Genomic DNA, 25752 nt, shown 5'->3' on the forward strand with positions numbered 1-25752 from the left:
GAGATCGTCGAGCCTCGTGTCAACTTTAACAAAACGAAATATAAAACAGTATGGTTATCCTTGCAGCTGCAATCAATCGAACAAAAATATAAATACGTGTAACGATAGGAGCAATTCTTGCCCACTTTAATACAACGATTAGAAATTTTATATACTCTCGTGACATTTTATACACTCTCGAAGAGAAGTTACAAGTATCCCTTATTTCAAGAAATAAGAAAGCAAAGGAAAGTACTCTCCGTTACAATTTGCAGAGCACGGAATCTTTCAACCGACATTACGCACAATATAACAATCAAACGCTATTCTTCCCCAAGATCAACGTCCGTCTCGAGTTCTCCCATTTACCTGTACAATATCCACTTCGTATCATTCCTTCGATCCTCCAACAAATCATACCCTTGCTCCCTCCTTTAACGCAACATTCTACATCCCGAGCCCGCATTTTGAACATTGCTGAACGCCAGAGACCATTCGGGTCCAACTCCCCGTAACACCTTCAACCGTATTAAACGTTTTACGCGAGACGTTTAACAGTGTCGTCGATCGGGCTCGATTCTGCAGGATCGAGGGTGGACCGGATCCGGTGCGACTCGAGAATATGAAACTGTCAAACGTTCACTGGTCCGCGTGTACACGCACGCGCGAACAGAGGAACAGAGGAAGAAGGTCACAGAGCGTGACACTCGGCTTTGAGATTTCAAAGCGAGCGGCATCGTTTCGGGCGTGGAAAAGTAAACCGGTTGGCAAAACAATACGCCCTGCCTCGACGAAACAATACCGTCAACGTGGTGATTCTTTCTACGGCGTCGCGACACCCCCGCGTTCTCCTTTGTGTCCGCGAGCAAGAGAGAGAAAGAGAGAGAAAGTGGGGAGAGAAAAGGAAGGAGAGAACGCACGCGCGCGGCAAAGGAACAACGCGAAGTCGACCGGGTCGAGTTTGTTCTAAAAGAGAAGCATTGTCCCGGAAGTTGTCACGCGAAACTTTGTCGTGTTTCAGGTGGTGTTGTGAGATACACCGTGCCGGAGTCCCCGACGTTGGAGCTCAGCGACATTTCCTACGACGGTAAAAGGCAGGACAACTTGTTGACCGATGGTTTAGGCTGTCTGATCGATGGCGAGGTCGGCGCGGATAATTACAGACTGGACATGGGAGATGGAAGAGGTAATCGGTGAATGGATACCGCGGTAGGGCGTTGAGCGGCAAAATTGAAATCTTAAAAATCGTGACGCGAGAAGGAGAAGGGGAAAAGTTCGCGTTTGTCTCCCGTTGTTGAAGGGGATGACAATTGTCAGAGTTTGGGTACTCGTTTGTTTGTGAGGTTGAATATTCTACGGTAGAATCTCTCTTGAAGAACCTAATTTTTGAGTAGAGTTTTAGAACGATATAGCAACACTTCGAGTCGAAATGGTTAACCTACACCAAAGAGGTAGGGCGTTGAGAGTCAAAATTGGGATCTTAAAAATCTTGACGTGAGAGAGAGGATGTGATCAGTTGCGTTTGCCTCCAGTCATTGGAGGGGATGACAATTGTGAGAGCTTGGGTTCTCCTTTGTTTGTGAGGTTGAATATTCTATGGTAGAATCTCTCTTGAAGAACGTACACCTAAATTGAATACCTAATTTTCGAGTAGTTTTAAGACAATATAGCAATACTTTGAATCGAAGTAGTCAACTTACACTAAAGAGGTAGGGCGTTGAGAGCTAAAATTGGGATCTTAAAAATCGTGACGTGAGAGAGAGGAGGTGAAAAGTTGCTTTTGCCTCCAGTCATTCGAGGGGATGACAATTGTGAGAGCTTGAGTACTCGTTTACTAGTGAGGTTCAATATTCTACGGTAGAATCTCTCTTGAAGAACCTAATTTTCGAGTAGAGTTTTAGAACAATATAGCAATACCTCGTATAGAAGTGGTTAACCTACACCAAAGAGGTAGGGCGTTGAGAGACAAAATTGGGATCTTAAAAATCGTGTCGTGAGAGAGAGGAGGTGAACAGTTGCGTTTGCCTCCAGTCATTCCAGGTGATAATTGTGAGAGCTTGGGTACTCGTTTGCTGGTGAGGTTGAATATTCTACGGTAGAATCTCTCTTGAAGAACGAATACCTAATTTTCGAGTAGAGTTTTAGAATTACATAGGCAATACCTCGAGTCGAAGTGACGAACCTACACCAAAGAGGTAAGAACGAATACCTAAACTGACTACCTAATTTTCGAGTAGAGTTTTAGAACGATATAGCAATAACATCGAGTCGAAATGGTCAACCTTCACCAAAGAGCATAATTTATCCCCAGCGAAGGAAGACTGCTGAACGACCGTGCCCTCGTGTGCTTTCGTGTATGCACGTGAGGTTGAACGTCCTAGGGTAGAATCTCTGTCGAATAACGAAGAACTGATTTTCCGAAGATTAGAGTTTTAGGAAGATTAGCTTCGCGTCAAAGTGGTCAACGTATACCAAAGAGCATAATTTATCCCTGGTGAGAGAAATCTGCTGGACGGAACCTCGCGTGTCTTACTATTCGAGCAAACGTTGAATGTCCATAGAATCTCTGTCGTGAAATAAATCACTGACTTTCCAAGTATTAAAGTTCCGAAAAGATTATCCTCGGTGTCATAGCGATCTACACCAAAGAACACGATTCACCCTGAGTAAGAGGAGAGGCTTCCTAGACCCCCTGGTGCCTAATTAAAATCAAACGTCCAGTTCGATATCGGTATCGGCTTTGGTGTCGCTCTTGCGTCCAAAGCGTTCATTTTTTCAATTTTTTTTTCTTTTTCAAAAATACAAACTCAGTTTTTAACGAACGCGCGACAAAATCGTAACGATCGTTGTTCAGCAGTCGACAACGGGAAGTTCTTATCGGTGCTTGACATTCGCAAAACAGACACTGCAGTAGATTACGCGAGCGACCCTTTGCAAAACAGAGCAAAGGAGAAATGAGGGAGGGGGGATCTGAAAGCGAGCTCGCAGGAAAGGTTCTTGCGCCAGCCGGAAGTTACCTCGAACGGAATCAATTCAATTAACGAGGGACACAATAGATCAATCGGGGCCCGGGTCGGAGGCTTTAACTTCGGATTCGTCGAGGAAGTTGTCTACGAGAACGGGAATGGATCCGCGGTGAATCGATTCCGCGTGCCGTGAAACAGGTGCATTTCGTTTCTCCTTTTCTTGTTTTTGGTTTCAGGCACTGGATGGGTCGCCTGGATGCGGGACACCTTCGACGACGATTACGTGGAGCTCGTTTTCGAGTTCGAGGTAACCTGGATCTTCGAGGCGGTGCACATTTATACCAATAATTATTTCTCCCGCGATGTGCAGGTAATCTTTTAATGCATTCTCTCTCGCGGTGGATGGCGTCTCGTCCCGCGTCGCGTCGCGCCGCGCGCCTATAAACCTTCCCCGTAGCGGCGCTCGAAGATAAAACTTTTAATGACCCACTCCGTCGTTAGACGCCCGCGATATTTTCCAAGGGACGAGATTACGAGGGTTGTCCCGACCCGCGATTAAAACCGTCCCTTGGAGTCGCGCCTCGATCCGTGGGCTGTTTCGCGAAACGTCGAAACGCACCCGCGCAGAAATTGTTCGCGGATGGAGTATCGAACGCGTTTTATATTCGTACGGTCCCCAAAAGGGTCCTTGGAAAATTTAACGTACCCATTTCCACCGGTTTCCACGGACCACGCGAGAAACGATCTCGAACTCGATTTTCAAAACGGGTAATACCGTGTACGGGTCCAAACTGACCCGCTACTCTCCGATCTCGTTCGCACAGATACTTTTAACAAAGTTTCTATCGTTTCGTCGTACTTGTCTTCGCTCGTGGAAGTCCCTCCGGGTCCGAGATGACCCAACGTATCGCGCAGAGGGTTCATCGAGTGCACATCGTTCGAGAAATTAAAATTGAAGCAAGTTGGTGCATTCGTCGAGGTTAGATTCGGTAACGGATCGTACCGTACGTCTTCGACACGATTCAGTCCTCACCGGTTCAAATTGTTCTTTTTAACCCATTAACGGTCTCATTTACCAGCGCTTGTATCTCGGGATTAATCGGTTTTAATTATTGCCGGAGGGCTTCACCGCGCCCGACTTATCGGTCATAGAAAACTAATCTAACCAGTTCCGACTCCAGTTCATTTTTTCAACCAGTCTTCTCGATCTTTCAACCGTTCAACAGTACTTTACTTTTTCTTGCGTTTATCGTTTCGAATCCTGGTGACGTTCGTATCCACGGACACTGAGAGCTCTCGCGTATGAATCGACAAATACACTGAATAATTCTTCGTAACGTTTCCAGGGCATTGGGTGAAAAATTTCATCGAAATTTCCGCGTGGAATATTTCTCGGCCTTGGTACCGCCATTTTGGTCGTCTCTGCGTCGCGAAGTAGTCCACGTTTCACCGTCCTGACGATTTAAAAATAGCGACGATCGACTTAGAGCCGACTTACCTCGGCGATCGAGGTCGCTAAATGTTAGAGGGAATCCATTACGGAAATTTTTTTTTTCAATGTCGCCGCGATGTGTATAAATAAGTAGACGGTAAAAATGTCCTGTGAACGCGACCCGGGACGGGGCTCAAGTCGACCGCGAGGGATTAAAAATCGTGGCTGAACTCCGCCCGATACTGCTTCTACGCTGAAATGTCAATGCGATAGACCGGATGGATCGCTCGTATCTCCTTTCATCTGGATGAAAGGACGGCGCCGTTAAAAGTGAGTCGGCCTTAAGTACCGGTTATTGCTTACACGGTGAGTTGAACGAGTGGTCCATCATCGGCTAACGCCCATTAAGGCGCGCATCTTTCTTCTCCGTTGGTTACGCTTGGCGCGAAAATCTGCGACGACTCGCCCGTACGGTACATTGTTACGTTATTACGCGAGAATTAGCGTGAATGGCACCTCTAATCAAACGGTCGTTTAACCTACCCCTCCCCCTCTCCCCGGCCCCCCTAAAATTGAAACCAACCGCGCAACAAAGAGTAGGTGGCGTCGTCCTCGTTACCGTCCGCGTATGATACGATTGAAGTTATTTAATTACGGCAGGTATTCCGTGTCCGGTAATTAATGTACCGTTTAATTTGTCGATTATCGTGGTCTAGAATCCAGGATATTGACTTTCGCGTACAATTAACTTAATGTTACTCATTGAAATTTGATGGGAATCTCCTAGGGTAACGGTATACTTTGGTATCGTTACCGTGGCCGGCTCTGTACGGATATTGTTACGAACAATTTGACCCTTGCGTTGCTAGAGGTCCACCTTCGTAGCATAGAGGTGTTGTTCGAAATGTGTGTCATTGTGATACTTCGTTCGCGGACATCGCGAATACTCGATTCAGAAAGAGGAAATCTATCGATGCGGTGGATAAAACTATAGCACACTCTCAATGTGAATGTTAAAAGATGAGTCAAATTTGAGTAGCTGCGACAGCTAAAATATCAAAAAAGCATTGTTCGATAGGTACCAAGAAATTGTACGGGGTGATCGCTAGCGTAATCGACATAATTTTGTATAAGTTTATTGCCCGTAAAAAGAACTCGAGAATTCGAATGACTCGTCACGGTCGACAAACGGAGCCCTTGATAGTCTCTGTTCTTCCAAAATGGCTTCTTTTCATTTTTCTTCTTCCATTTCGAAATTACAACTCGTCGCGAAGCATTCTCCGCTCTTGAGTGTCGACGAACGCCCCCGAAGGGTGTATTTTATTCCACTTGGAATTTAATCTCCGTTTGTTATTTCACATCCTAATCTCGGCCCCGTGTTACAGATGCACCTCCTTCGTGATTTGCAATTCATTTGTACACACTGCACGATAAAATACACCCTTTGGACGCTTAACCTCGTTACTCTCTGCGCCAGGTATTCTCCAAAGCGGACGTTTGGTTCAGTCCCGATGGCGTAACCTACGAGGAGGAGCCGCTGTCCTATTCTTACATACCGGATATCGTCCTGGAGAACGCCCGGAACGTCTCCATTGGTTTACACGAACGTTACGGAAAATTTTTGAAGATCCACCTGTACTTCGCCGCCCGATGGATCATGATCAGCGAAGTAACCTTCGATGGAAGTAAGCTTCCTTCGTATTTGCAGGACCCCCTGTTTCTTCATCGATCACTCTTTCCCCATTTCTCTCTTTACATATCTAAATCTTTCGCTATCTTTCTCTATTTTTCTCTATCTATCTCTATTTTTCTGTATCTGTCTCTATCTTCCTCTATCTCCCTCCATCTCTCTCTACATATCTCTATCTTTCTCTAGTTTCCTCTATCTTTCTCTATATTTCTCTATATTTCTCTATATTTCTCTATATTTCTCTATATTTCTCTATATTTCTCTATATTTCTCTATATTGCTCTATCTTTCTCTATCTTTCTCTATATTTCTCTATCTTTCTCTATCTTTCTCTATCTTTCTCTATCTTTCTCTATCTTTCTCTATCTTTCTCTATCTTTCTCTATCTTTCTCTATCTTTCTCTATCTTTCTCTATTTTTCTTTATTTTTCTCTATTTTTCTGTATCTTCCTCTATCTTTCTCTATCTCCCTCCATCTCTCTCTACATATCTGTATCTTTCTCTATATTTCTCTATATTTCTCTATATTGCTCTATCTTTCTCTATCTTTCTCTATATTTCTCTATCTTTCTCTATCTTTCTCTATCTTTCTCTATCTTTCTCTATCTTTCTCTATTTTTCTTTATTTTTCTCTATTTTTCTGTATCTTCCTCTATCTTTCTCTATCTCCCTCCATCTCTCTCTACATATCTGTATCTTTCTCTATATTTCTCTATATTTCTCTATATTTCTCTATATTTCTCTATATTTCTCTATATTTCTCTATATTTCTCTATCTTTCTCTGTCTTGCTCTGTCTTTCTCTATCTTCCTCTATCTTCCTTTATCTTCATCTATCTTCCTCTATCTTCCTCCATCTGTCTCTACATAGCTCTATCTTCCTCTATGTTTCTCTATCTTCCTCCATCTCTCTCTACATATCTCTATATTTCTCTATCTTCCTCTATCTTCCTCCATCTTCCTCTATCTTCCTCTATCTTCCTCCATCTCCCTCTATCTACCTCTATCTTCCTCTATCTCTCCCCATCTCTCTCTGTATCCCCGTCTCTCGTTCTCAGTCTCCCCGGCGAACGATCTCGAGGCAATAGTCTGATTAATCCCTAACTTCGTACTCGTTACTCCTCGAGCTCTTCCAACGTGCCTCCCCCTCCCACGGTCGCGTAATTAGAGAACACTCGCGCAATCGTTGGACCGCGATTTATAAAAATCACGATAACTTTCGACCGGCCGCTTAATTGCCATTCACGGATCGCGACATCTCGCCGTGATCTTGTTAAATCGGTAATGAACGGAGCTATAATGACAGTCGGATTATCTCGTTCCGTATGCGAGCGGTGACGATGGGTGGCTCTGTAACTTTTAACGCTCGTCACGTCTTTGTCTCGAGTATCTCTGCCCCCACCGTCTTTCCAATTTCATCGCCGCGATCCTAATGACCCGTTCGAATCGAGCGCTCGCCATCGTTGCCACGGCCCGTTTTCCCGCGCGGTTCCCCCGTTGGGAATTCATGGGAATCGTCGAAAAACACAAACGTTCCACGGAGACGGGACGTGACAATCGACGGACTCGTTACCGGTAATGCGTTTCTCGACGTGGCGCTCGAATAATTACAAAACGGTAACCGAAATATCGTTAGGCGGCGTACGTTGAATCGACGAACAAACGAATTCCAACCGAGATTCGTCAACCGGTTTGGTTCGAACTCGTATTTCCGCTGGACACGTGAGAAAGAAAATGGAAACGAGGACGAATTTATTTTATTTTATTTTATTTTATTTTTTTCTATTGGAAAATAGAGAAATGGAACGCAAGTTAAAAATTGAACGGACGAACGAATCGTAGATCTTCCGTATTTTTTATTACATGCAAAACGGTACTACGAACGTACGTGTACCGTGCAGAGATCGTAAGTTGCCAAGACCCTCGAAACTCGAAGACAGAGGGCCAATCCCCACCAGAGATCCTCGCATTCGGATGCTAAGCGATCACATTGCATAGCAGTGGGATCTCCATATTCCTCGTGTATATTTACAAAATTTAGGATAACTTTGGCGCAGGTCTGTACAAAACTATAGCACACTCTCAAGGTGAATATTAAAAGATGAGCAAAATTTGAGTAGCTACGACAGCTAGAATATCAAGAAAGCATTGTTCGATGGGTACCAAGAAATTCTAAACCCACAATTTAAATTCAGTGGAAGAGTTATCGAAAACGTAGAATTCATCGGAAATATACACGACGAAAGGTACGTTTTCCTTCCGACGATAATTAATATTCATCCGAGGGATGACCGATCAACTTTACAACTTACAATCTCCGCACAGTATAGTACGCGCGCGAAGAAATTACATCTGGAGTTACAGGTGATCCTGTACACGTTCGGAGGGCATTTTCTCGGGCACGTACGGGAACGAAATATCCCTGAGATTGCTCCCGAACGAATAGAACCCGCTGTAACTCCGGACGTACCATAATGGATGAACATTGGCGCGAGACTGATAGCGTTACGAAGCGAAAAATGAAATTACAATTCCTTCCCGGTGACTACGCTACTTACCACTCTGTCTCGAGTCATTGTCCCGGAACGCCACTAGGGCGCAAATAAATCGTCCCCGCTGAATTTTTGACCGATCGGGACGGGGAAGATTTATTTCGCTCGTGCGAATTAAGCGCGACTCGCAAGATACGTTTACTTATTCCAGCCAATCCCTACGAAAACACCACCGAAGAGGCAGCGTCCGAGTTCAGCAACCGAGAAATTCCAATGAACCCCGAGGTGGATCTTAACTTGCAAACAAGTAAGTGACTCGACGGCGGCGGCATTTAATTCGTATCAATCTCGAGTTAATTACACCCGGGGCATTCGAAACTTTCCTTATCTTTCTTATCCGGCGCACCGCGCCGAGAGTACCACGGTAGGGGAAGGTACGGGGAGGGGAGGGGAGGAGAGGGAACCACGAACTTAACTAATCACGAGCAACGATTTTATTGGACGTTTGCAAATTAATGTATTTTCGATGCGAAACGAAAACGAATGTATCGCGAATGGTTACGAAAAGGTCTGGTAAAGTTCCCTTCGGGGACACCGGGAATATTCGTAATTAAAATTATCGTTTGGTTATTGTTCGTATATATATATTATATATATACGTAATTGAATTTATCGAACGTTGCAAATTTCAATGGATGGATTTCGTGTCCGAATTTTTCGCGAATTATCTTCGCTGCGATAATTACGAATCGGACCGATTCGTTGGAGGTTATGTTCGTCCCCGAAATCAACTGAGATATTTTACAAGGGGAGGGGGAGAAGGAGGAATTCCCGCGAAAGTTTAAGTGCCATTTCCCGCAAACCGTGCACGCAGTTTCGTTTTAAACTCCCCCGGGATAATCGAGTTGTACGTTAAAAGAACGAAACGTTTCGATTGTCCCGTTTCCAGGTTTCGCGGCTACCTAATTTTCCTTTCGGGGAATTAATTTTTGAATTTCTTCCGCGGTCGTCGCCCGATTATACGCCGGAATAAGTCCGTCGATCGAGTTCGTTCTCCTCCACTTTGAGAGTACATAAGGTTTGTCCGACGAAGTAACTTCATTAGCGAAACCAGGCCGCCATTCTTTGCCGAGGAGAGGATACGATTAGGAGTCACGACGAACAGTGCGGGGAACGGGAAAACTTGGATAGTTTATAATTCACGTAGCAACTTCGTCGTAACGTAAACAATTAGTCGGATTAAGAGGGTGCTCGTTCGCGGAAGCGAGGCAAAAGGGGGAAAAGGTGAGCTGGAGGGGGGGGATGGAAAAGAACTCGCGTCGATTCCGTCGTATCGCTCGCGAACCACTCTATCGATCTCGAGATGTTTTACGGTCGTGCGTTAAAAATGAACACTGTCGACTGTAAATTCTTTTTCGATTTGTTAACGTACAAAAATTTCGCATCGAAGAGGACATCCGAGCATTGTTTTTTTTTTTTTTAATTATTATTTCACAGTTATGCGTTAAATATTCCTCTGTCGACTGTAAATTCCATTTAGATTTACTAACGAATGAAAATTTCGCATCGAGGGGGGGTTCCAAGGCTAGCATTGTTTCTAAATTATTATTTCACAGTTGTGCGTCGAAAATTCCTCCGTCAAATGTAAATTCTTCTTCGATTTGTTAACGTACAAAAATGTCGAATCGAAGAGGACATCCGAGCATTGTTTTTTTTTTTTTTTTAATTATTATTTCACAGTTATGCGTTAAAAATTCCTCTGTCGACTGTAAATTCCATTTAGATTTACTAACGAATGAAAATTTCGCATCGAGGGGGGGTTCCAAGGCTAGCATTGTTTCTAAATTATTATTTCACAGTTGTGCGTCGAAAATTCCTCCGTCAAATGTAAATTCTTCTTCGATTTGTTAACGTACAAAAATTTCGCATCGAAGAGGACATCCGAGCATTATTTTTTTTCTTTAATTATTTCACAGTTATGCGTTAAATATTCCTCTGTCGACTGTAAATTCCATTTAGATTTACTAACGAATGAAAATTTCGCATCGAGGGGGGGTTCCAAGGCTAGCATTGTTTCTAAATTATTATTTCACAGTTGTGCGTCGAAAATTCCTCCGTCAAATGTAAATTCTTCTTCGATTTGTTAACGTACAAAAATGTCGAATCGAAGAGGACATCCGAGCATTGTTTTTTTTTTTTTTTTTTTAATTATTATTTCACAGTTATGCGTTAAAAATTCCTCTGTCGACTGTAAATTCCATTTGGATTTGCTAAACGAAAATTCCCCATCGAGAGGGGATCCGGGCGTTGCATTTTTCGAAAATTATTATTTCACAGTCGTGGGTTAAAAATTCTTCCGTTGTCTGCAAATTCTTTTTCAAAATTGGTTAACATACGAAAATTGCGTACGGAAGAGGAGATCCGAGCGTTGCATTTTTTAAAAAATTATTATTTCCCAGTTGTGCGTTAAAAATTCCTCTGTTGACGGCAAATTCTTTTTCGATTTGCTAACGTACGAAAATTTCGCATCGAGGGGGATTCCGAGCGTTGTGTATTTTTAAAAATTATTATTTCGCAGTTGTGCTTTAAAGCTTCCTCCGTTGAATGCAAATTCTTTTTCGATTTGGTAACGTACGAAAATTTCGCGTCGAGAGAGGATTTCCGCGTTGTGATTTTTAAAAATTATTTCACAGTTGTACGTTGAAAGTTTCCTCCGTTAACTGTAAATTCTTTCCCTGAGTATTGTATCGCCTAAAAATAGCCCAACGGAGATGTTGTAACAGTTGTTTCGAAAGTTTCAACAGCGACTGAACATATTTTAATTCGATAAAAAGGAATTGGATAACACGATCTTTCGCGAGGTGCTGCGACATAAGAAAATTGCCATTCGCCGAGCAACGAATCCAGATGCAACGTGTTCGTTTTAAATTAATATTAGTATCAACGTTACTCGGCCACGGTCGGGTTAATAGAATTAATAAATATGAAAATTTCCTTTTGGCGACTCGTACTACCGAGTACTCGATCGCTCAACCGGGATGTGCGACGTTACAATTTACGAAAGTATGTTTGAAATTAATTTATATAGATTGCAATTCCGATTTAATTTTGTTGAACGTGGTAAATTTATATGTTTATTTAAATTTAACGCGTTGCGTTCCTCGTCGACCAGTCGCGCGAAAATAAAGTAATAGAAAAGTGCATATAAATTTACGTCGTTCGATTAAAATAAATTCGCTAATTTATCGGCTGCGTTTTCGAACAATTTGATACCAGTTGTTCGACACAAGTTACGCGCAACGAGAAAGTACAACAAATTATTGCTATCTGGATACGATTCGCCTTAACATTTTCATTACTTCCACGATATCCTTTCCTTCTAATCGATACTTGTCTCGAAAGGACCGTAGAAATATTCAAAAATTTCCAACGCTATTTCCTTCGTAGAAACACTGTTCTCTCGTCCCTAGGGACTCGTGCAACGTTACCACATTTGTTGCAATAAAAGACACCGATGAAGTCCCAATCACCGTGAAAGAGTTTCCACGAGAAAAGAGCCCGCAACATTGTACACAGACCGCGTTGTACATTGCGCAATCACATAATTACAAAGTGAAAGTGTGCATAATTATATTCGTGAGGCAACGATAACTACTGTACCTCGTGAGCGATAGATTGCGATGATCTCCCGGTGATATCGTTCGATCTGAACGATCTTTCGCTGTACGTGGATAATTTCGAACCGATCTCTCCGAACAGATTCGATTCGCATTAGGTTTCGACGATCACGACTCGTCCCGAAAATTATCCACGAATTGGGACACCGTCGCGTCGATTTGGACCCGCGTTAATCCCTCTGGTAATAATCTCGAGTCACGCGATTCGGATTCGGGCAGCCGAGAACCTCGTGAACGGAATCGAATAAAGAATACCTCCCGGCGGATCGATCCTAACGAAAGCAATATGAGCATAACCGTCGTGGCATCCAAAAGAGAAGGTAATCGCGATAGACATAAACGAGGTGGATCAAAGGAATTAACCGTCAAAGAGAAAGTGAAAAAGGACACGAGTTACGAACGTCGCACAGGCATAAGTAGACGTTCCTGAAAGACCGGGGCAACAATGGAATCTCATCTTCCATTCCCTGTGTCCAGAGGCTCGACACTAAATGTTTCCTCTGAACCGTCGCGAATAAAGGAGCAGTTTCTCGGTCGCACGCGGCCGCGATTATCCAGTCGAGAAAATAAAGAAGCACATCGTTAGACACGACCGTAACGAGTGTATTATGAAAGCCCGGTTTTAAACATTCCCGTGCGCAAAGGGGCGGAAAGACACGCGTAAAAAAAAAAAGAAGAAGAAGAAAGAAGAAAAAAAAAAACAGAAAAAAACCACACGCGCGCGCGCACGTATGCTCAGACACGGGGGGAGAGGGGAGGGGAAATAACAAAAGCAAAATGGAGAACGCGTGCGCGAAAACGCGCACGATTTCGCGTTTAGACGGGTTCGAATGCGCGTGTTTCCGATCGGATGCGTGTGCGTTGCTTCCCGATTACACCAAAGCGACCACGTGAACGTAGTAAAACGAGCAAAAAATATATACTCCACCTGGGGGGCCCCGGTGAGCGTTCGAAATTGTAATCGAGAACCGCGAATGGGAATCGAACGACCTCCACGAGGGAAGAATACCGGACGATACCACGGTACAACGGAATAAAATCGGCCAGCGATGATGCACATTATAATACCCTATTATGTTGCTTATAATTAGCCCGCGTTTCGCTAATTGTATTGTTATAACTGTTCGAGAACACGCGAACGTATCGCGTTCGACGACAAGTTGAGTCACGGGATGGGAATTATCGTCCCGCGGTATTATACGCGTAGAATTTAATTAATTCACGAACCACCCTCGAACCGTTCGCGTTTTGTATTTATTTATTTATTTTTTTCTTTTTTTTACTCCCCCTCCACCGTTGAATTTCCTCTTGTTCCCCCGTTTCTCCGTTCTCCGCGGTTGGATAAAAGCGCGAAACGAAAGAAAAAAGAAAAAGGAGAAAAAAAACAAAAAAAATAGCGAATTATTTTTACCGCTTGTGTACCCGGCCGTTAAGTAGGCAGTACTTAGCGCGGAATTAAAAAAGTCAAAAGTTTCTCTTTCTTCGAGCACTTTTTATCGTAATTAAGATCGCCAATTAACGTGGCGTTTTCTCTGCCGGATTTAACACGCGTACCGGTCCGTTGCCAAATTACTTGAGCGTATATTTTTGAAGCCAGCCTCCTCGTTCCGTAGAATCCGGAATCCCGCGGAACGCGTCTACGTCGCCGGCTGAAAAGTTTCGGGACACCTGCCGGTTTTAACGGCGTACTTCGTCGTTTCGGGTAGATTAGGAATTTCGACCCACTTTTCTCGCCTAATATAATTACAGGTAGGTGGTTCAACGTTTGTTCTCCGCCGGGAGGAACAGTTTGGTAATTCGATGGCTTTGAAAGTGCAACGGTGTACACACACGTACGTGCATCACCGCGAGTAGACACCGACAGTGTGAAATTTCACCGTGAAATTGTTCAAATTACGACGGTGCAGGTTGGCAATTGAAAAACACGTGGAGGTGCCTCGAGAGAAGTGGATGTACGAAAAGTATTTAAAACGGATGCAAAATTCGAACGAACATCGTTCGTATAATTTCGGTTCGGATTTCTGTGTAAAAGATGCAGCGAGGTAGACTTCTGAGCTTCGGTGCATAATAGTAATACGGTGGTTCAACTTGGAAATTCCTCGTTCGGTAACAATCTTTTTCTGAAACGTTCCGTGCCGGCTCTGGATAAGGGTTTTTGTCCACGGGACAGTTCGTTTCCCCCGCAGGAGTTGCCTCCTCGCTAAAACGAGAAGAAAGAAAACGGTGGTGCTTAATGACTGGATAAAGAGCAGGATTAACGGGAGAGCCTGGGAAATGCTGATGGAAGCATCGATGTAAAATAAACAGTTAATCGAACGGCAGCTACCGATCGGTGAAGAAAATCAGTCGTAAGAACTGCCACCGCGATGGACACCGATAACCGCCGACAGAAATTACGTAATCGCGTGTTTGTCCGTTCGCTTGTTTCTTTTTTCACGAACGTTATTTCCTGTTAATTTATGGCTTCCCCCTGGAAACGTTAGAATTTTTATCCGATACATTTTTCGATGTCTCTGGCAACGTGACCCGGCTCGACGTTGGCTATCGGCGAGCCGTGTTCTACTTTTCGCTAAGGCCGTCTTGATAATTTTATATAAGAAATTAGTATCGTGAAATATTTCACCGGTAGATAATTATCGTACAGGCGATTTTTTTTTCTCTCGATAATTATTTCCGTGGGTCTTACGGATGTCGTAAGTCGTGTCTCGTGAACGCGTACCTACGTAACGAATGCAATAACGTGGAAATTGACGCGGCAATCGACATATCGAAAGTCATACACGATTAATGTAACGGGTGGCTGAAATACAGAGTGTTGTTCTTAGATTCTCGACTGGAGATTTTTTAAAGCTTCCACGTAGATCTATTGTGTATAATATTTGTTGGTGAGTACCATCATTGGTGAATGTCCATCGGTAGTTGGTAATCGGATTTGTTTGAAAAATGGCACGATCGTCCGCTTCGCTCTCAAGAATTTTATCCAACCTTATCCCCTCCCCTCGAATCCCGAAAAGAAGAAACAAAAATCGGACCTACGATTGCGACGTCGCGAGAACAAAAAGGAACGAGCTACCGATTATACGAGATTGTACGCTACTTCGAGGTTCGTGGAGTGAAGAAAGAGGGGGGCGAGAGCGCGGAAACGAGAGAAAAGCGACCTAAGAGTCGCGACGAGAAACCAGGCCGGTAGAAAGAACGTAGCAACGCGGAGAGCCAATGGAAAACGGGCACTCGTACGGAAACAATACCGAGTGCTGTTTATGCCTGTTGATATTATCGTCGGTGGAGGAAAAAACATGCGTTCACGGAACGAGGAAGAGAAACGATGGAGGAAGAAAAGAAGGGAACGAATAGGGGCGACGGAACACAGTAACGAGAGAAAGAAAGAAAAAGGAAACTGAATGGTACGAGGTAGCGAGGCAGGGTGGGGGCAGAAGGAATTAAAAGCCCTCCGGCGTATCCCCTGTCCATTTCCTTTTTTCGGATCCATGGAAAAGAGATCGTGATTTAAAGGGTAGATTTTCCGCTTCGACTCGTCGAGTCCGCGGGGACCACCTCGCGCGAATTAAAGTCGAAATTGCGGGGAAACGAGCGACGCGGCGCGCTCTCCCCACCCCTACCGCTCTCTACCCCCACCACTGGTCGCTATCCCCACTCCACGGGCGGTATCGGTTCCCCGGTCGGGCGAGCGGTGGCGCTGGTTCGACCGCGATCGGGTAAAATCGGTCTCGGGGTCGAGGCGCACCGAGGATCTTGATCGCCACGCGAGGCCACTCGGCCGGCTTATTTATTTCTCTCGTAAAGCCGGGGCGTCGTGACGCCGCTTCCGTTTTCGACGGCGCTCGAGCACCCCTGCCGATAAAGCACCGCTTGGCCCCGACGTGAAAAATTAGAAGAATGTAACGGGGCATTGTAAAGGCATTTTATCGAGCCCCCTCGCGTTCCCTGTCCTCTTCGCTGCTCCCACCCACCCCCACGTTTCTAACCTCCAACTTCTGTTCCTCGTCTTTCGTTTCGCCCGGTCGAAACGCCGATTAGCCTTTTCACCCCCGCCTCGACGCGATAAAATGCTACCGGGGGTTTTCGCAGCGACGCGAAAAGGGTGAAAGGTAGGTATTCGAGGAGCGCGCCGCGTCCTTTACGGCCAATAAAACCGTTTCCGGCGGAAACGGATTCGCCGGTGTGTCGCGGAAGGATCGATTTCGCGCGGCGATACGAATTCCGTCGGCTCGTTGCCCGAGCGCGTTCCAACGTGGCTCCGGTATGGACGATGGGGTTCGGGGGCCATGGGTGACGCGCATTGATAACCACACTCGGTTCTCGACGATGTCACGGGGAACCTACAGCTTGAAAAGTGCCCGCGCGGGGCAACGCGAACCCGTGGACGCGCTTCGACTTCCGATCGGAGCCGTGGCATTCTTTACGAATCGGAATCTTCGAGCACTCGACTGATCGTACATTTTTCGCGTCGAGTGTCCGAATATTTTTGCAACGAGTGTGTGAGTGTTTGTACGCGATTCGAATACTTTTGGAACCGAGTGTACGAGTATTCCCAGTATTCGAATATTTTTTGCACCGAGTGTCTATATATTCGTAGGCTGTTGGAATACTTCTTGTACTGAGTATCCAAGTATTTGTAAGCTGTTCGAATACTTTTTGTACAGAGTATCCGAGTATTTGTAAGCTGTTCGAATATTTTTGGAACCGAGTGTCCGAGTATTCGTAGTATTCGAATATTTTTGGAACGGAGTGTCCGAGTATTCGCAGTATTCGAATATTTTTTGCACAAAGTATCCGAATACTCGTAAGTTTTTCAAATATTTTTTGTACCGAATATCCAGGTATTCGTAGTATTCTAATAGTACAATGTACAAATCAAGTTTCTGTTTTGAACTATGTTTTCGTTATGGATATTACAGAACTTTTTCTGCTAATAGAAAGTATTTGTATTTTCCGATTACGTGAAGATTTTTTTCATTATATTTTCAATAGAAAGAATATCTAGAGTATTGAAAAAAACATTTCGCTACTTTTGCAATGGAAGTTGCATTCGTTTAATTTCCAATATTTTATATCACAAGGATCGGTATTTAAATATATCCCAATTCAAATAATGCAAATACACGAAGGAATTTGAATAATAATATTCTAATGATGTTCGAATACTCAAAAATCCGAGGTGTATTTCTAGTATTCAAATACCTCTAAAATGCATCTGTTGCTATCGAAGTTATCGATTTTATATTTTGTTAATCTCCCTCCGTGAAATCTAAATATCATTTCTATGTTTTTTAATCTCCCTCCGAAAAATCTAAATATCATTTTTATGTTTAAATTAAAAATTTGTAACGTCCTTCTAATTGAATTACATGCTGGTCGCGTGTACACAGAATGCGGAAATAATTCTGTCCTCTTATTAAAAAAAACGCTCACATTTTTCCCGAAAGTGTCACACTCGGGGCGGAAATTCAAATGTGTTCGTTCAACTTTGTTGTTATTATGTTAATTAACGTTCCAAAACATGCGGTTTGTTACGTTAATGTTTCCTTAGCTGTTCGAAGCAGCTTCCGATGTAAAAATGTTGACAGAATTGTTCCCGTCCCAGTCTACACTTCGAACTCGTAAAAATAATACAATAACCCGTACATACACCGCATTATATTCTCGAGTTACGAATTATTCGTCGTCCCGATGGTAAGACGGGTAACCAGTGTTCGCGTGATTTACTTTTTAATAACGTTCTACGGTTTCCGCGGGTAGAGAAATAAAGTTACGGTATGATTAGCGGCTGTTTTGCATTAAAGAGGACCATTTGGCATAGTTACAGCGGCTGGAGAGGGTCAGGAATATTTAGAGGTACTAATAGGTGTTCTGACTGCCATTATCCTACTTCTTCTGCTGGTGTTCGTCATTATTCTACTTCTGAATCGACGGCAAAAACTTCAGAGCTCGCCGACCGTGTTGAAAAATCCATTTGGATTCGCCATAAACATGAAGGTAAAAGCCGGTTCATAAATATGCCGGAACTTTTCTAATTTGTCGTTAAAAGTCCGCAAACTTGGCCACCCTTGGACGATACGAATCGACGTGAATCCCGGTTTTCATAAAGCGCGAGGCTACCACACGGATTCTTTGTTCCGTTTCGAATTAATCGCGCGACTCGGTCCCGGACGAGTCGAGCTGATTTTTTTTTTTCTTTTTTTTTTTCCACGCGTCACGACGACCCGCGTTCGATCCATCGGCTCGATATCGATTGAAACAAACGATTCCACGTTCGTAGGGCCTCCTCCTAAATTTAACCCCCGGTGGGATGCTGACAGAGACCGCCAATCACGTTTCGCCGGACATGCCCGAGGACGGGAGCATGCACGAATCTTTAACAATGGAACAATTCAATTCACCCCTTGTCAGCCCGCAATATAAATCTACGTACGCGATAGTGGCCACTTCCGGTGAGTTTTTAAACGCGGCGCACTCTGTTTCTTATTTCGAAGACCCGAGAAATTTATGTTACCGAGCTTCGCTCGACGTGCATTTTCTTTTCTTTTTTTTTTTCTTTTTTCCCTCCCGCGCGCAATTTTTCCACGTACACGACCTTCGAAACGAGACACTCGCCAATTCGTGAAACGAGAACGGAAGATGAACTTCTCGAAGAAAAAATTGATCGTCACGGATGTTATATGTGGGTGTACATTGATCAATTTCCACCGACGAGAAACGAAATTAAATCGTCCGAGGCGAGATAATTGCGTGGAAGTAGTGACTACGTGTTTAAGCCTACGCGAGATGTTTCGAACGCAACGTGTTTGCATAAACTTTTACGAGCTTCTCGTACCTAAGGTCGTTTCAAGGTTCTTCGTAGGATTGTTGCGCTTATCTCTGAAACTGCATAACGAAATACACGCGGTTCCGTTTGCATGAAACTGCGCGATTGAAATTCTATAATAAAAAGAATCTCACACGTTGATCGATCGATGTGAGAAAACTTGTCCTTAAGAAACATCTCCCACAGGGAGCTGCTAAGTTGGCGAATCTAAGAAGCGTTGTTGGATTCGTTTCAATAAACTCTGAATAATTGCAATTCTAAAACTATAATTCTTATCTTTTTACGTTACTTTTTATTACCCTGTAACTGTAATTTTTATCTTCTCGCGTTACTTTTACGTCACTCTGTATCTGTGCTTTCCTCGAAAACCAGAACGCTGTAACTCTTCTCGTCCCTCTAACGTTTCGCTCGTCTAGCAGCTCGCTATAGTAACGGAAGCGCGTGTATCCTTCGTTTTTATTTATTCTTCGCTTTTTATTTATTTCGCACTCTCGTCCACCCGGATCATAAATCGAGAAGTTCTTGAAGATTGTTGAAACTGGGACGAATGGAGCGAATTAAACTCGTCCTACGTCATCTTCGATGTCGGTCCTTACGAGAGAAAATTTCTCCAATGGACGAATTGTTTTTCGCGGAACTTCTCGATTCGTGTCTCGTTTGCGCGGGTCGTACGAACGTTAGAAAAAGTTGGCGAAAATCGATTTCTCCGCAGAATCCCCGAAAGACCTGAAGGACGTGAACGTCTGCGAGGAGAGCGCTCGACACGATACGAGACCAGAATCCGCCATAGGACCACCTAGCTGCTCCTCGTCGCCGACCAACTCCCCTGCACGTCATTCTCAGCACTACAGGACCCTTCAAAGTTACACCAGTCCAACTGCGAAACTCAATATCGCGGCCACGTCTAATCATCAACGAGACGTCGATCAGATCCACTCGAAACGCTGGCACACAGCGCCTAAGGAGAAACACAAGGTTAGTACACGTTCGACTCCGTGGCTCCTGTACGATATTCGAGGGCAAAATCGAAATTGAATCTCAATTATCGAAGAACCGACAAGGAGACTCCAAGGGCCATCGAGGGCGCGGAATTTTTTCCATTGCGATTACTGCCGCGTGAGAAGCATATTAAAAAGTTGCAATCGTTACTTCGAATGTGAACAAATATTCGAAGAAAGTGAAATATTTTAAATACGGTAATTGTTTCCTTTGCGATTTTTGACGCGTGAGAAGCATATTAAAAGGTTGCAATTGTTACTTCGAATGTAAACAAATATTCGAAGAAAGTGAAATATTTTAAATACGGTAATTGTTTCTTTTGCGATTTTTGACGCGTGAGAAGCATATTAAAAGGTTGCAATCGTTACTTCGAATGTAAACAAATATTCGAAGAAAGTAAAATATTTTAATAATGGTAATTTTTTCCTTTGCGATTTTTGGCGCGTGAAAAGCACATTAAAAGGTACTTCGAATGTAAACAAATAGCAAATAGGTAACGGGACGAAAAAAGTAAAATATTATAAAAAAGGTAAATTTTGGGATAACCGTATCTTAGAACTTTTGTACTTGGAATTCGCCATACCCTCAAGATCAGGGATAAAAAATTATGCTTCGGTGCATCCACTTGCAGAAAAACCATTCTTATTGCATATACATAATGTGTACATCATTGAACCTTGTTTAACTGTTTTCGATAAAACGAACAGAGTTAAAACATTCGATGAATTCAACGCAGAACGCTGAACAGTTTCGAATAATAATTTTTCAAAGGAACATTTCGATTTCAAATTACGTTCGAAAAATATTCACACGACCTCGAACAACACCGAATATTTGTAGATTCGACCGTTCGAAATTTCTGAACATCGAATGACCAATTGCACGCCACGTATACAATACAGATTATAGAGATTTATCGTTAGCTGATATTGACGTAAATAGTGTTTAAGCCAAAACACGCGCTGTGTATAACTTCGTTATGAAATTTATATACGTTTAAATTTATAAGCTATTCCGTTGTTCAAATTCGACTATTTACTTTACTTTAACGGTTCCGCAAATAGCCATGCGCGTGTGCGTTTTGATTTTCAAATGATTCACTTACTTGGAAAATTGTCAATTTCGCTATTCTCTAAATGTACCGCACGAATCGCGTGTTTCTATAATTGTTCTACCGTTCCTTCTCTCGTTGGATCAATTTATCATCTACCGCGTTCGAAAATGGCCGAAAACGCTACAGTGCGTTTACACGCACCGAGATATCAAACATACGAAAAGAACAAATACAATGTCACCGTTGTGGTACCTTGGAGGTAATTTGAGTCGTTTGCTTCGAGCAAGTTACTCGAGTATGAGAAATTCTCGCAACTTTTCAGCCCCGTTTACGCAATAGAACTTGGCCCTCGGGATATCGAGCATCGATTGCGTGTACTTCGTTCCTATCTTTAACCTCTTAGAAACGACGCTCCACTATAGTGACTTTCGCGGATGTCGTCTTATATTACGATACGCCATTACAGCGACTCATTCTGGTAACTCACTCGCTCACACTTCGAATCGACAGATCGTTTTCATACGTCCCGTTTCGCACATTTTTTCCCTTCACAAGGTCTTATAACAGCGTTAACAACACACAGACGTAAAATACAGTCCTTGTTTTCGATACGTCAGTGTCAGTGTCGTTTAAATAAATATACCATTTGCTCTTAATACACCAAATTTTCTTTTCAACGTGCCCATCCCGCGCAAAATTTATTTCAAGAAGCGAATCGCGGGATTTAATATTGATTCGCGACGAAATTTTCCATATCGCGATTTTCAAAGGAGTTCTGGGAATAGCGAATAACTTCGCCATTTTGTACGATTCTTATTTTCGCAAAATTGTTAAATGAAGCTGAGAGTTATACTTATATCCTCCGAAGAAAACTACATTTTTCGTTCAATGACTACTTGGAGAAAAAATTCGCAAAATTCTTAAATAAAGCTGAAAGTTATACTTATATCCTCCGAAGAAGACTACGTGTTTCGTTTAATGACTACTTGGAGAAAAAATTCGCAAAATTGTTAAATGAAGCTAAAAGTTATACTTATATTCTCCGAGAGAGACTACGTGTTTCGTTTAGTGACTACTTGGAAAAAAATTCGCAAAATTTATCCATTTCTTCTCGGATTGGTGTCCCCCCTTAACGGACTCCGTTTTACGTTTACAGATACCAGCGCCGGTGGTCAGTTGGAACATCGCACCCAGCATGAACAAACCGTACAAGTGCAAGGAAATAGAGCCCGCCAATATACCGCGACAGTGCCTGCGTACGACAGAGAAACTTGGCTCGAGGAGCATCGGCGAGGTACGGATAAAAGTGATTGGGAAACAATGCGCCTCGCTACGTGCACGTGCACGCAGATGCGCAGCAACGTTCGTGCACGCGTTTCGTTCCGCGCGTGACCGATTCGAAAACGCGGACGATGACGAAACGCGATTCGCGTTAACCCTTAACGCTTTGTTCCCTCTTGCGTGACAACGATTCAATACCGACGAGACTGCACACGATCGCAAATTATTCGACGTCTGCAAATGGGAATCTTTTGTTCTTGATTCTGCTAGCTGTATCTTTTTTTTTCTTTGAAGAGCTGAGAAAATTGGACACAAATTGAGAAAAACAGTATCGAGTAAAGAGAACGTGGACGGTGTAATTTTTAGGAGAAATATCGTCCGATCGACAATTTTTAATTTTTGAAAAAATGTACCTCTGAAGTCATAAATGAGTGAATTTAACACCAGGGAATTGAGCGACAGAAAATTTTTAATATTATGAGAATTATGCGTTTTGTATTTTATGATAAGTATGGTTCTGGGAACAAGGTGTGAATCAATATTTCAGCATTTTATCATTTTTAGAAATAATATAATAGTATTATAGTAACCTCACCTACGAATTGAAGTTTTTAGTTAGATCGATAATTACTTAATTATACGTTAAATAACAAACTTTTTTCGTATTCGACACTTTTCTTCTATTTCGATTCCTTTCTCGAGATTCTTCGCTGAAATTTATTCATAATGTTTGGGTGGTTAAAAAATAGAAGAGTTTTCTGAAAATTGGAGATCGTCGATTGGGCGGTGTTCCTTGTTAATCACGAACGAAAAAAGTCAAACTACTACGCGGTGTTCACGTGATTTGAACTGTAACAAGGACGAAAGATCATCGAAGAAAGGATGCACTTCGCTACTCAAGGATTCGTTGCTACCATAGCAGTAACGTTGCTATTGACTCGCTTCGCTCAATTTGTTTCAACCGAAACTTCGCGACGCTATCCGATAATCGATATCAGCGGCGTTGTAACGCGGTACTATTACGACTCGACAATACACCATAATATGAACGTCTGCAAACTACACGGAAACTTTGCAACGGGGAACACCGAAGAGAAACGACAACGAGATTTCGGGAGATAATGCATTTACTCTGTACATTACGTTCACATAATATGCACACACAGACACAGATTTCCGTATCGATATACTTCGCGCATTCACCGATTTACGCGAGCATTAGCGACGATGGCTCGGCTGAAGACACATCGGACCCTCTTGGACGATTAATGCTAAGTGCGCGAGTTAAAGGGGGGAGGGGCGAAAAGAGTCTAGGAGCATGAAACTTTAACGAACGCGAGAATCGAGAATTTACGATTTAAGTAACATTCCACGATACGTTTCGAAAGTATTGAGATCTCAAAAGAAAAAAAATCGATTCCTAGAAACTGATACAGTTCGTAACAAGAACAAAGAGATTCCTATAACAATAATCAACACCTCGACAATTCCTCTGTGAATAAAAGCTCGAAAGGAAAAATATCTTGCAACTTTCTAATAAACCTCTTTAAGGCTTTCATAAACTCCAGTGGCCTCCACAATTTTGAAACGCCCTGTAGATTGTAAAAATCCTCCGCGAAAAAATCGTACAACTTCTCGACGTGCCCCTGTAAAAATTCTCCTCCGTAAACTCCACTGACCCCTCGAAACTTCCCCTCCACGATTTCGATCCAAACACCCGGTAAGGGCGATACGGAAATCCTTTGTTCGAATCGTTGTGAATATAATGCTCCTCGACCGTGAATCCCAAATATTTCGGCGTCGAATCGTGTAACCGTGCGAAGCCCCTCCCCGAGCGGGACAAAGCGCCGAAGCTTGACCCGGCGACCCAGAAACGAAAGCTTATGGGAATTGATACGCCCACTTTGATCCCGATAACCCGTTTTTCTCGTTCACAGGCGATAGTCTGCGAGGCGGTCGGATTGGAGGACGCGGTCCACGACGCCCCGAGATTGGTCGTGGCACGCGTACCTGCCTGCACCAGTGACATTCGTGCAGCGACCGCGACGGATCAGTTGCGCGAGGTTCGATTTCTCTCCTGTTTGTCCGATCCGAACGTGGCACGGGTTCTGGGTGTGTGCCCGGTGGAACCGGTGCCATGGACGATCATCGAGTACACGGAACTCGGCGATCTGGCCCATTATCTTCAGTACAGTGTGCCACTTACCGGAACGCTTAGGCCGAGCTGCAATTTGAAAGCCCTTAGGTGAGGGTCCACGGCTGTTTATGACAGAGATCCTAAAACGATACACGCGGGACAAACCGACAATCTAAAACCCGGTTACGAGCGTTACGATATCGCATCGCGATGGTATTGCCGCGTACGATCACTGTAATAAGAATTCCGCGAGCGAATATTCACTTGTCGCTTGGTGATCGCGCGAATGAAATTTCGGTCCGGTGCGACTAGCTATGCGCTTTTACACTTCCGCGATCAATTTTCAACGATGCTCGTAGATCAATTAATAGGAAGAAAGAACGAGAAGGAACGATTGCCAGAAATTTTTCGCGCGTTAGGGTTTAGTGAATTAGAGTGTTCACTATTCCCTGATGCGAGTTGCATCGTTTTTAGATCACTTTTAGGTAATGTTTGAAATGGTATACAAAGTAGAGTACTGATTGCGTGAGACGAAAGGGGAGAGGTAATTTTTAACCCTCGAAGGTTATTTCAAGGTCAACTTGTTCTTCTTTAAAAGGTATTACTATACTTTTTCAGCGATATTTACTTAAGTATAACGAATCTAACGATACAGGACAGAAAAGACCAGTCAAAGTATCAAAGTTTCATTGGTACTTCACTTCTGATAAGAAACTCGAGCGATCTTGGACAATGTTGTATATCGTTGAATATATATTTTCCATGTAAAGAAATGAAATTGACCTTAAAATAACCTTCGTGAAATGAATAAATAAAAAAATATCATTCTTGTCCCGTGGAATACTAGCCGAAACCGAAAAATGGAAAGAATTCTCCGCAAACCACTGCCTCAAATGATCGAATAAACCATAGTTTAGACGATATTTTGTAAAACACTCCGTAGAACGATTAACAATACTTTCCTCGAGAAAGACATTACGAACCAACGTGACTCGTATTCGAACCACGTTCATTTACAAGAAACATTGAAACCATCGTTCCTACGAACGTTCGATCGATAGATCTCAAACTTCAGCCATACCTAAATTTCGTTCGGCGATAGGATCGTCGTAAATTATAAATATCGCTGACAACGCGCGGAGGGGAGATTTTATAAAATTGGCTGGCCGTTCGTTGCATTAACGTCCTATCGGGGACCGATCGTTTAGTCCTAATACGAT

The 25752-nt window shown here is 43.3% G+C and overlaps 1 protein-coding gene across 3 annotated transcripts in view; it reads left to right on the forward strand.

Annotated features, from left to right (window-relative positions):
- Positions 1-25752, forward strand: part of LOC143148306 (discoidin domain-containing receptor 2) — a 236236-nt gene that overhangs the window by 206737 nt on the left and 3747 nt on the right. For 2 of the 3 annotated variants that reach the window (XM_076314535.1, XM_076314534.1), the window contains exons 6-14: positions 1001-1165; positions 3182-3315; positions 5855-6062; positions 8770-8865; positions 18057-18232; positions 18516-18687; positions 19774-20036; positions 22271-22408; positions 24333-24640. In XM_076314535.1, the coding sequence (XP_076170650.1) occupies positions 1001-1165; positions 3182-3315; positions 5855-6062; positions 8770-8865; positions 18057-18232; positions 18516-18687; positions 19774-20036; positions 22271-22408; positions 24333-24640 (1660 nt within the window). The remainder of the gene's footprint in view (positions 1-1000; positions 1166-3181; positions 3316-5854; positions 6063-8769; positions 8866-18056; positions 18233-18515; positions 18688-19773; positions 20037-22270; positions 22409-24332; positions 24641-25752) is intronic. The other variant, XM_076314536.1, reaches the window with a different exon arrangement.

This window comes from Ptiloglossa arizonensis, chromosome 6 (genome assembly GCF_051014685.1).
Source record: "Ptiloglossa arizonensis isolate GNS036 chromosome 6, iyPtiAriz1_principal, whole genome shotgun sequence".
In the NCBI taxonomy this organism is placed as follows: domain Eukaryota; kingdom Metazoa; phylum Arthropoda; class Insecta; order Hymenoptera; family Colletidae; genus Ptiloglossa; species Ptiloglossa arizonensis.